The following is a 12412-nucleotide window of genomic DNA, read 5'->3' on the forward strand; positions in this document are numbered from 1 at the left end:
TGCTCCTCCTGACCTCTCTGCAGAGGCGCTTCTTCTCTGTCTCTAGTCCCTCCTCTGGAGCTCCGAGGTTTGAGTTACTGCCATGTGAGTCCAGACCTAAGAGCAAAATAGTGTAATTACCAAATTCCTCCAGGACAAAGACGCCTCGGACTGTATTGCACTTTTTAATGTGATTCAGCTCTATGAAAACCTGCAAGAGAGGGAGGGAGGGAGCGATAAGGCCCAGAGGCTCCCCTTCCACCCGCAGAGCCCCCTCTCCCAGCTGTAGCCCCGTGCCCACACCGGAAACCTATGTCCCGAAGGGAGGGCACCAGAACCCACACACACACAGCTCAAAAGCGCCAAGAAGCAAAGACAGCAGAAAGGGCAGTACCTTCCGCTCCTGGCCGGAGGAGAAAGCATGGGAGAGAAAGGAAGGTGTTAGTTTTAACCGTCAAAGCCAACCCCGAGGCCCCTCTGCCGGCCTGGGCTGCCTGCCCGCACCCTCTGCCCAGGGCAGCGCTGGCAGGACCCGGCACCCCGGGGTCCCCGCCCCGGCCCCTCAGCACTCTACCCCGCCATGCGTCCTCCTCCGGCACAGAGGGCTGGCACGCACAAAGCTCTCCTCACACTGTCCTGGGGGAGGTGGGGGCATCTTCTGTGAGACAGGATCCAGGTTCTCCCCGGAGTGCATGGTGCTGGCAGTGATAGCTACCACTCGGGAGAGCCTACTGGGAGTCTGCACACACTGTCTGTCTGTCTGTCCTCGTGTCTCCGGGGTGAGGCATCCGCACAGGTGTGGTATCACCCATGTTGCATAGATGAGGACACTGAGGGTCAGGAAGGTTTTTCCCGAGGATAGCAGCTGGCATCTGAATCTGAGTACATCCTGACTCCAAAGGCCACGCTTTCCCCTCTTCAGCAGAGCCCCACCAGGGGGCCACCGCTTCGTCCACTCCAGCTGACTGTCAGGAGGTGGAAGATGGGCCCCGAGGCCAGGATCTCAAAGTGAGTCAGGGTCTGACCTCCTGGAGCAAAGCCGTAATCCACAGACCGGCCTGTACACACTGTGTAATGCTTAGACGGGAGGTCGGTCTGGGGCGGGGGCGGGGGTGGACCAAGGGGAGGACGGGGGTCATTCACTGAGACCTGTTCTTCGGAAGGTGAGGCTCTGGGGGAGGCCGCAACCCTCAAGTGCAGTCCGAAGCCTGGTCCCCAAGAACTGCTGGCGCCTTCATGGTCCAGAAAACCGCCTAAGTAAACCCTCAGCGGGTGGAGCCTCGGGTCTCGAGTGTACTATTTAATGCACTACTCTGACGATAATAAACGTGCTTCTGCACGTACCCTGCTGGGAAGCCAGGCGGCTGCTCCCCAGCACACCGAGCTGCCCTGAGGGGGTCCTGAAAGAAGAATTAAAATGGAAGCGGGGAGGGAGGCCCCGAGGCCAGGCGTTCACTGCACACTCGGGTCTGGCTCAGAGCCTCGGGAGGGTAAGGGAAGGCACTTGTGTGAAGAGCCAGGACTGGGAACGGACCTGGGATGACGCGCGGGGCCTCAAAAAGTAATTAGCTTAAGGAGCGTCCACTGAGAGAAAACGTAACGCTGTGTTAGAAGACCAAGAGGAGAAACGGTCAGGCCCTACGGTGGGACCACAGGGAGGGCAAGATGGATCCCGAAGTGCTCCCCTTTGGGGTCGCGGGCCGGCGGGCGGGGGAGTGGGGTCTGCGGAGCAGGGGACGGAGTGGGGCGCTCAAAGGAAGGAAGAGAACAGGAAGGAGGATCAGCAGGTTGGAAAGGCGAATTCACACACACACTCCACGCACACAAGAGGACCAGCTGGCCTAGACTCACAGCGAAACCACAAGCAAAAGCACACCCTGGAGCAAGAGAAGGGCCGGGGAGACGCTCCCACTCACACTGAGCTGAGTCTAAGGGCGGGGCGCGGCCCCCTCTCCCCGCCCCCCTGCCGCGGCTTCGCGGGGTGGGGGCAGCCAGTGTCACTGCGCCCCCCCTTCGGATTGCCCTCTGGCCCAGATGCCCGGATGCTCCCACTAGCCCCGGAGGCCTGGCTCCCATTCGCGGGGGAACCTGGACACTGGACGCCCGCAGCGCCAGGGCTGGAAGCCTCGGGCTGCCCCTCTAACCCACCTGGTTGTGCATGAACTTGAGGTTGATCCCTTCGAGGGTGACCTGCAGCAAGCCCCCCTCGCCAGTCTTCATGTCCTGCACGGGGAACTCGCCACCCAGTTCCGGCCCTGCGGCAAGGAAGGGGCGTTATCAGCTAGCGGAGGGGGCGAGTCCTGAGGCCCGTGAGGCCCGTGACCTCCGCGGGGCTCTCCGGGCGGATGAACACCAATGAAAGTCAACGGAGGCATGGGCTCCGGGGCCGCCCCCTCCTCACCCGGCTTGATGCTCTGCTGGCGGGCGGCGGCGCGCTCCATGCTGTCCTTCACGCAGTAGTACAGCTCCCGACACTGCGGCACAGGGGGCGGCCGTCCGGTCAGACCAGGCCCCCGGGCGCCCCACCCCTCTGTCCCTGAACCCTGGACCTTGGAGGCAGCTTTATGTGGCCCACGCCACAGCCAGAGGCATGTGGATGGTGGTGGGGGAGGCCAGCGTGGCTCCCGGGAGGGTCCCTTCCCCGCAGGGAAGCCCAGGTGTGGCCCTCATCGCCTGCCCCACCCCGGACACACGGAGCTCACGGGTAGGTACCTTCTTAGTGTAGAACTTGTTGAGCTGGGTCTCGGAGCCATTTCTGCGCCACAAACACAGCACCTTGGTCTTGGGGCAGTAGGTCATGTTGATGAGTTTCTCGTACCACCAGCGCTCGTACACCGTCCCGATGTTACTGCGCAGCACCACGCAGTCGTCACACACCTGCGGGCGGTCGGCAGCCCTGGTCTCCTGGGTCTCTTCCGCCCCGGGCCACACCGTGGGCCGCCCCGCCCCCGGGACAGATGCACCGGGTGCTAGGAGCATCCCCCAGGTCAGGGTTCTCACCCGACACTCAGCCTAACTTGGCGGAGACGCAGACCCTGAACGGCGGGGCACGCGTCCACCGGAAGCGTTGCTGGCAAGAGGAGAGGCCAATGAGAGGAACTCGTGGGCCCGGAAGGAGGCCCGCACCTCACCTCAGGGTTGACTGCCTCTCACACGTTCTGCAGATAAAGTGTGCGGAGGCCATCTCCCGCCCCTACCTCTCAATCTTAAGGATCATCTCTTTAGTGATGGGCACAAAGGCAGGGGACTGGGGCAGACTTAACCCAGGACGAAAAAAAAGGAAACGAACACATTTCCTAATCCTGGCTCAACTCCAGTTCTGCACAGATTCTTCTCAAAAATTGATGACACCAGCGGCACATGCACACTGCTTAATGCAGTGATGAAAAAGCCACCCAGCACAGGGTGATACAGATTAAAAGGCGAGGTTCTCCTTCACGGAGCTCCTCTTTCTTGCTCAACGTTCTCCCACAGGCCAGTGAATCTGTCCATCTGCCTTCAGTTATGGAGGAGGCAGTTCGGCACCATGGGGAAGAACACCGGTCTAAGATCCGACTGCCTGGGCTTACATTCCGGCTGTCACCTTACTTAGCTGTGTCACCTTAAGCAAGTTAGTCCGTGTCTGTATGTCCTCATGTATAAGATGGGGACAGCAATAACTTCATGGAGTTATTGTGAAGATTAAGTAAGTTAATGTGCATAAAATTCTCAGAATAAAGCCAGGCACATAGAAAGTACCCGAGGGTCAGCCGCTATACCAATGATACAACTGTGATGTAGGAAACAGAATAATAATTCTGACGACCATACTGATGGCCCTCAAGCCCTCCTGCATAGGAGACTTGTCTTCCTGGGTCCTGACCTTGCTCTGTGTTGGTGTCACACTGGCAGCACCTCAAACTCATCCTGGACTCCGCATCTCTTGGGCAGCTCCTCCCTCTAAGCTCCTTGAGTAACTGGCATTTCTGTCCCCCCAGCTGCCTGAGCCAGGAATGAAGGTGTGATGTGAGACCCCACCATTCTGCCCCAAACACCACAGGACACTCTTCCCCTCCCCTACTCCAGCCATTAAGTCCTAACTCTTCTTCAAGTCCTAAGCGCAAAGATCACTTCTGGGCATCACCCACAACGCCCAGGCCCTCTGCTGTGTATCCTCATGACATCTGCCCCCCAGAAATCTCTCATAATGCTCATTATCCTTTATGACACTGGGTGTTTAATTACCTGACTTTCCCAATGGCTTATCAACCCTATGAGGGCAACAGAAACCTTACCTCCCTGATTCACTACTGTAACCCCAAAGCCAGCAAAGCCAGCAGAGTGCCTGGCTGTAATGTGTGCTCCCTAAAAACTGGGTGAAAGAATAAGGAACACACGACTATCAGTTTAATCTACCTACATAAGACTTTACTGGAGTTCAAAAGCCCGAGGAAGAAAAGGGCCAGAGTAGCTGAGTGGGAATTTAGAAACTTGAATTCTACCGTAGCTGAACTCTGTGCTTCTCTCGATCTGAAAGATGGAGAGAACTACTCTGCTTTGCATAACCCTTTAAGAACATCATGTAGGGCCTTCCCTGGTGGTAGAGTGGATAAAAAGCCGCCTGCCAATGCAGGGGACATGGGTTCGAGCCCTGGTCCGGGAAGATTCCACATGCCTCGGAGCAACTAAGCCCGTGCGCCTAGAGCCTGTGCTCTGCGACAAAAGAGAAGCCACTGCCATGAGGAGCAGCCCTCGCTCGCTGCAACTACAGCAAGGCCATGCACAGAAACAAAGACCCAGTGCAGCCAAAAACAACTGATTTTAAAAAGAACGGAGGGGAAAAGACACTTAGAAGAACACACAATTTCTAGGCTAGAGACACAAAGGTAGTAACGTGTCACACTCGTCAATGCTGGTGGAGGTGCAACTGGTATAGTCCTTGGGATGGCAATGTGGCAAAATCTATCAAAACTGTGAACGTATCCAGCGGACACCTGTATCTGCATGGCTGTGCCCCTCTGCTGTCCACCCAAAACTACCACAGCGTCGTTAATCGGTTGCGCTCCAGTGCAAAATGAAAAGCTTTTAAAAAGTTGTAAACATATGTAAGCTTGATCCAGAAATGTCTTTTTTTTTAATTAGTTTTTATTGGCGTATAGTCGCTTTACTAATGCTGTGTTAGTTTCTGCTGTACAGCGAAGTCAATCATCTGTAGGTATAGATCTACCCCCTCTTTCTTGGATTTCCTTCCCATTTAGATCACCGCAAGCATTGAGTTCCCTGTGTTATACAGTAGGCTCTCATTAGCCATCTATCTTATACATAGTTTGACCCAGAAATTTCACACCAAGAATCTATCCTATAGAAATTCTCATGTGAAAAAAAAAAAAGAAATTCTCATGTGACTGTGCAAAGATTTATGTTCAAGGATGACCAGTTAATCCTTGTTAAAAAAAAAAAGAAAAAGTGGGAGGGACTAGTTAAATACATCATGGCACATCCAGAGAAAACCTAATGGTTGAGCATCCATTTAAAAAAGACAGATTTCTATAATATGGGAACATACTATCGATATATCTATGATATATTAAGTGAAAAAAAGCCAAATTATATAACAATATTCATAATCTGGTATCACTTAGAAACACTGAAATAAAATTCCATATCGTAAGCTGCATTCATACAAATATGCATTTTTTTTTAAAATCTGAAGAGATTCACATCAAATTCTCTAACAGTGGTTACCTCTGAGACATGGCATTGGCAGGAAGTGAAGGAAAATTTTTACTTTTTACCTAATTGACTTCTATATGGTTTGAAACGTTTCCAGCATATACTCTCACTTTTGTAATTAAGATAAAAGGCAATAAAGGTGATTTTTAAAAAGTCTTTGCAAATTGTTATCCAGCTGATCACACAGCCAGCAGCCTGTGCTGAGAACAGTTAACTCCGATAGCCTCACAGTAGCCAGGCGCTGACAGAGTGAGCGTGGTGCCCACGCTTTGCAGTACAAGGCGGAGCATCTATGAGTTGACAGACCCACCCCAAGCTCCACTGCTCTTGTCTGAGGCTCCGTGTACAGTGGTGAGAGTGGGTCCTACACGTCAGAGAATCCTCTGCAGAAATTTACTCTGCTGCAGGTGTCTGAAGTAGCCCTCAGCTCCAACAGGCACTCAGACAAATTCTATCACTTCAAGGGGACATGAAAACAACAGCCTTCTCGGCTGCATCACCATGTAAGTTTCTGCTGCAGAGCAGATACCCCACCCTATGTTTGCTAGATTACCTCTTCAAAAAGCTGTGGCTGTGAAAATCAAATTCAACTGAACCAAAAGGCAACAGGGTGTTAGCTAATCTCACTGCTTTACAGAGGAGCTGTACTTGGCCCCTAAAAGTACTTAGAAAGAATCTTAGCCATTTTAGAATTAAAAACACAGAAATGAAGAAAACGTGGCCAACTTCCTTCATAATACTGGATTAAGAAAGGATTTTTATAGCTATGACTTAAAATCCAGAAGCCAGACTAATTAACGAAATAAACGACTAATTAATTCAACTACAAAAAAAGTTAAAAAAAATTCTGCACGACAAAAAAATACCATAAGTTAAATCAGAAAACTAATGCAGAGCAGAGGCCAGATTCCCACGTGTGAACCCTCTGACCACAAGCAGAGAGCTGACCATATGAGGCAACCACCTAGTCTTGCTGAAATACTGAAACCAAAACTGAACAAACCTCCAGACTGAACCACTAGTGTGTACAAATACAAGTGACAGAGAAACAGGTTACACAACACTAAGGAGATGCAATCAGCAAAAAAACCTAAAAGGTAAGATGGCTCCTCCATAGGCATATGTTTTCCAACAAAATAAACAGCAACACGGAAGAGAAACTGTATGTCAAGAGATACTTTAGAGTCACAGCAACCAAAACTATAAATGCATTTTCTCTTTGACCCAGCTATCCCACTTCTGGGAACTCTTAGATGAAGCTTCCTTTCACGCATGAAATGAAGCAGGCACAGCATCACCCAGAGTCACACTACTAACAATATAAAAATCTGGGTGAAAACCAAGGGTGTATATATACTGACTGGCGAAATAAAGTACGGTCTAGTCACATGGTGGAACACCACACGGCTGTAAAAAGAATGAGAACATTCTTTTTCTACTGATACGGAAGATCTCCAGGATATGTTTAAGGAAAAAAAGAAAAAGGTTCAGATCAGCAGATATGAAGTGCTACCTTTATGTCTGTGGTGTTGGAGAAGACTCTTGAGAGTCCCTTGGACTGCAAGGAGATCCAACCAGTCCATCCTAAAGGAGATCAATCCTGAGTGTTCATTGGAACGACTGATATTGAAGCTGAAACTCCAATACTCTAGCCACCTGATGCAAAGAGCTGACTCATTGGAAAAGACCCTTTTGCTGGGAAAGATTGAAGGTGGGAGGAGAAGGAGACGACAGAGGATGAGATGATTGGATGGCATCACCGACTCAATGGACGTGAGTTTGGGTAAACTCTGGGAGTTGGTGATGGACAGGGAGGCCTGGTGTGCTGCAGTCCATGGGGTCGCAAAGAGTCAGACACGACTAAGCGAGTGAACTGAACTGAACCTTTATGTAAAAGAGTAGGAAAATAAGAATTTATGTTTATATTTTATTGTGTTTTCGTAGAAAACCACTGGAGGACATAAAGTGGTTATAAATAAAAGTGGCTGCCTACGTGAGGAAGGGGTGAGGTGGTTGGAAAACCGAGTGGAAGGGGATAAGAATGAGACAAGACTTGCCAGTGTATACCATTTCATGTTGTTCTGACTTATGGACAATGCGACCATATCATCTACTCAATCTTATATATAAAAGACAAGACAGGGAATCGTCTATTACATTAACTTATTTGCATAAGAGCCTGACAATTAATCCATCTAGTCAAGGCTATGGTTTTTCCAGTAGTCATGTATGGATGTGAGAGTTGGACTATAAAGAAAGCTGAGCGCCGAAGAATTGATGCTTTTGAACTCTGGTGTTGGAGAAGGCTTTTGAGAATCCCTTGGACTGCAAGGATATCCAACCAGTCCATCCTAAAGGAGATCAGTCCTGGGTGTTCATTGGAAGGACTGACGTTGAAGCTGAAACTCCAATCCTTTGGCCACCTGATGCGAAGAACTGACTCACTGGAAAAGACCCTTATGCTGGGAAAGATTGAAGGTGGGAGGAAAAGGGGACGACAGAGAATGAGATGGATGGATGGCATCACTGACTCAGTGGACATGGATTTGAGTTAACTCCGGGAGTTGGTGATGGACAGGGAAGCCTGGCGTGCTGTAGTTCATGGGGTCGCAGAGTCGGACACGACTAAGCGACTGAACTGAACTGAAAATTAATGATAAATGGACCATGAAAATGAATAAGTGGGGAAAAATATTCTGGCATCCGTTCTAGGAGTTTCTTGTGACTTTCAAATGACTTTCAAATGTCCCTCTGGGCATGAACCAGCAGCACCTACCTCCATGAAAAAGATATCTCCATTCGTGTCTGTCCCTGCATGTACCACGAATGTCTGCTTCTTCATGTGCCGGCTGCCACTGGACCGGACGGAGAGATCTCGTCCATTCTGAGGAAAGAGAGATCCTTTAGCGACATCCGAGCTTCCCTCTCATAGAGCAGTCTGGGCCCAGAATCCCCCATTCAGCAATTCAATTTCTATCGGTCTCCTCAGAGAAGCGCCATCTGCTGGCCACTGGCCACCATGGACGTGTTCACAAACTTCTTGGTCTCAGGATTCTTCTAACATTATTGATGACCCCCAAGAGCTTATGTTTTTGTGAGTTAAATTTATAGATATTTACCATATTAGAAATTATCATTGACAAAAGTTTTAAGTTTTTATTAACTCATTTAAAGTGTTAGTCGCACAGTCATGTCCAACTCTTTGTGACCCCCACAGACTGCACAGGCTGCCAGGTTCCTCTGTCCATGGAATTCTCCAGGCAAGAATACTGGAGTGGATAGGCATTCCCTTCTCCAGGGGATCTTCCCCAACCCCAGGGATTGAACCTGGGTCTCTCACATTGCAGGCAGATTCTTTACCTGAGCCACCAGGGAAACCCAATTCACTTAAAAGGAATTAGTAATTCATTAATAAGGTGGTGCAAGTGGTAAAGAATATGCCCGCCAATGCAGAAGACACAAGGGATGTGGGTTTGATCCCTGGGTCGGGAAGATCCCCTGGAGGAGGAAACAGGCAACCCACTCCAGTATTCTTGCCTAGGAAATCCCACGGACAGAGGCCTGGGCTACTGTCCATGGGGTCGCAAAGAGCTGGACACGACTGAGCAACTAGGTACAAGAGTACAATAATAAATCCATTGCATGGTAATATACATAACATATACTTTTCAAATAACTATATCTCTCAGAACAAAAAAAGTGAAGAGCAGCATTATTTTGCATTTTTGCAAGTTTCATTAATGTTTGGCTTATTAAAAAATAGTTGCATTCTCATATCTGTTTCTACATTCAATCCATTGTGACATGTTGCTTTGGCAGAGGTATATTAAAGACAACCTGACTTCAAAGATATGTATCTGGAAAAGGGAGGAGTATTCTACCAGGCTTTCCATATGTATATGTATATTCTTCTCTGATGCGGTACCAGAACCTCAAGTAGTTTCTTAAGCTTAGTTGCAATGTAGGATCTGAAAAGACATCAGTGAACACTTTGTACTTTGCTACAGTACAATCCATTTGTCTGCTTTACACTTGGAGTTACACTTGGAGTGGTTAGTTGAATTTTCAACACCACACATTGAGCATCTGGAAAATACTGGTTTTTCAAGTTATGAAGCTCTTTCAAGTGTTGACACATTTCATGACATAATATAAAAAAATCACATTCATTAATTCCCTCACCAATCTTACTAGAAAAGTCTTTAAAATACTGGGAGGCTTCGAGCACAAAAGTCTGCTGAGTACCCAAGTCCAAACAATGATAGTTTGTTAGTCATTCTTTCAAGTGAAAATGATGTCCCATAAACAAAGCTGCCAGTTCACTGTGCAGCTAAAATTGTCACAAACTGCTTTTCCTCCAAACGATCATCGCATTTTGGTTTGCGGCAGAAATGCTCTATGTGTATTTCTCATTTTGCTACACAGAATATTAGGAAGATGTATCATCAATAGTCAGATTTAAGAAAACTGATGATTTTAACTGCTTCATCGAGGACACTCGCAAGTCAACTGGCTTTTCATTTTCTTCCTAACCAAGAGAGTGCCGAGGCGGGGCCGCAGCATGCTGTGGTGCCACTGTCTACGCTGCATTAAGGCACCAGCGGTTTTTGCCCGCTACTGCTCCTGAACCATTAGTGTGCCTGTCAACCCGGTGAAAAAGGCAAATAACATCTCAGTATTGTCGAGAAAACAGGATTCACCTTGCGGATCCACAGGGGTCCACAGACCACACAGATGCCGAGAAGGCTGCACTGGGACGGTTTCAGTGCAGAGACTCCTATCACAGAACAGAAGGGCAAACGCCTCATCTAGAGGCCAAGCCTGTGTTCAGAACTGCTGCTGCTGCTAAGTCACTTCAGTCGTGTCCGACTCTGTGCGACCCCATAGACGGCAGCTCGCCAGGCTCCCCCGTCCCTGGGATTCTCCAGACAAGGACACTGGAGTGGGTTGCCATTTCCTTCTCCAATGCATGCAAGTGAAAAGAGAAAGTGAAGTCGCTCAGTCGTGTCCGACTCTTAGCGACCCCATGGACTGTAGCCCACCAGGCTCCTCCATCCATGGGATTTTCCAGGCAAGAGTACTGGAAGGGGTGCCATTGCCTTCTCCGATGTTCAGAACTAGGAATTCTGAAAACATCTGAGCCAAGAAATGAGCTACAGGGAAGCCTCTCCGTTAGGCCTCGGGGCCCATGCCTAGGCAGCTGACCAGTGCGATGGAAGGAGCCTGAAGAATGCCTGAGATGTGCTCACCAGGTTAGCCAGCTGGTCAAGGACTTCATTGATTTGCTGACTGTACACAAGCCCAATATGGGACTTTCCCATCAGGCGCCTCACCTTCTTCCGGATGTCATTCTTATTTACCTGGAAAGCCAAAACAGAACCTCAATAACCAAGAGTGACTGCAGGGTATTCTCTCCACTGGATCAACTCATGTCTTCACATTAAGAGAGGCCGGGAGAACAGGCGGAGGAAAAACCCAGGAACTCATTCTCAAAACAACTCTCTTCTACCCACCAGGTCCTTTCAGAACAGGACTCTTCTACTTGGGGACACAGTTCTCTCCCATGGCTATAAAAACCAAATATAACCAAGTCAAACTAGAATCTGCCATTCATTGCTTTTCCAATGACTAGTGCTTTTTACATCTACGGGAAAGTCAATATGATGAAGGACTAGTGCGGAAAAGTAAATTCTGAGCATCCTTTCTAAGGTTTCAGAATCTACTACTTGAAAAAACATTCTTTTTCCACTGAATCCTCTGGGGAGTTCGACAGGCATCCTAAAAATATTCAGCAAAGGAAGCCCATTTAAAATTCAAAAGAAACAAACAGCACACCATCATCCCTCACCTTTACAACACTCCCCAGCTGTACAGCAGCCTGGCTGCTTCAGAGAAGGGGGTAAATGAGCTGCAGAGAGGCCTCGGACCTTCAGTGAGGAAGAGGGCCCTAGCAGGACGCCCTGACTGCTTCCCGACTGCCCCAGGGTCCAGGCAACAGGAACAAGCCTTGTCCTCAGCATTGGCAGTAGCTGGGCGTAAGCAGAACGGACACTACCTTCATCAGCAGCATGTACGAGATGAGGTTGTGCAAGAGTGTGGCCAGCAGACGGTCTTCATCGTCCTCCAGGCGCTTCCGGTCGTGTTCTCCCAGGGACAGGTACCTGAACGGGAGACCAGGACACGTCAGCCCCCAGGTGGGAGGAAGCATAATTAACGGGGAAGGGGCCAAATTTGCCTTTTCCAAGGGTTTATAAACCTCACACCTGTCTATCATTTCCTGGGGACCCTGGTCCATGCCCATTCCTTCTCTCTCCAACATCACGGCATCTAGGAACGCGTCTTCCCAGAACTGCATTTGGTCCCATAAAGTAGAACGCTCTTTGCCTGTGTGGAAGAGAGGGTTTCTTAAGGGCTTATATGACATATAAAGAAGGCGGCTGCCAAACTAAGATAAAGAGTAACTTCCAGCAAAGAAGGGAGTCTTTACAAATTCCAGAGCAAAGGAAACATCAGACTCGCCACCCCAGATGCAGCATTCCTGCCACCAGCCCCGGCTGCCTCCAAGTGAGGCCCAGCCCCTCCCGAGGAGGAGGGATGAACAGCACACACAGAAGGGTGGTTACTTATAGAAAAGGTCTCCATAGCAGCGTCCTCTAACTGGTCCCACATCGATCCTTTGTCCCTTCCTGCCAGTTTGTGAGCAGGAAGGACCATGGTAGCA

General features: G+C 49.4%; 1 protein-coding gene across 50 annotated transcripts in view; it reads right to left on the bottom strand.

Moving 5' to 3' along the window:
- The window catches only part of MADD (MAP kinase activating death domain), a 41050-nt gene that overhangs the window by 2839 nt on the left and 25799 nt on the right, over nt 1–12412 (bottom strand). For 27 of the 50 annotated variants that reach the window (XM_044929148.2, XM_044929145.2, XM_044929144.2 and 24 more), the window contains 10 exons: nt 12315–12377; nt 11955–12075; nt 11747–11852; nt 10941–11051; nt 8468–8575; nt 2692–2856; nt 2381–2453; nt 2128–2234; nt 374–382; nt 121–190 (listed from right to left, as the gene is read on the bottom strand). In XM_044929148.2, coding sequence (XP_044785083.2) covers nt 121–190; nt 374–382; nt 2128–2234; nt 2381–2453; nt 2692–2856; nt 8468–8575; nt 10941–11051; nt 11747–11852; nt 11955–12075; nt 12315–12377 — 933 coding nt within the window. Of the gene's footprint in view, nt 1–13; nt 97–120; nt 191–373; nt 383–2127; nt 2235–2380; nt 2454–2691; nt 2857–8467; nt 8576–10940; nt 11052–11746; nt 11853–11954; nt 12076–12314; nt 12378–12412 lie in introns of all 50 variants that reach the window. The other 23 variants (XM_044929147.2, XM_044929143.2, XM_044929157.2 and 20 more) reach the window with 4 other exon arrangements.

The sequence above is a fragment of the Bubalus bubalis genome, chromosome 16 (assembly GCF_019923935.1).
Source record: "Bubalus bubalis isolate 160015118507 breed Murrah chromosome 16, NDDB_SH_1, whole genome shotgun sequence".
Lineage (NCBI taxonomy): Eukaryota > Metazoa > Chordata > Mammalia > Artiodactyla > Bovidae > Bubalus > Bubalus bubalis.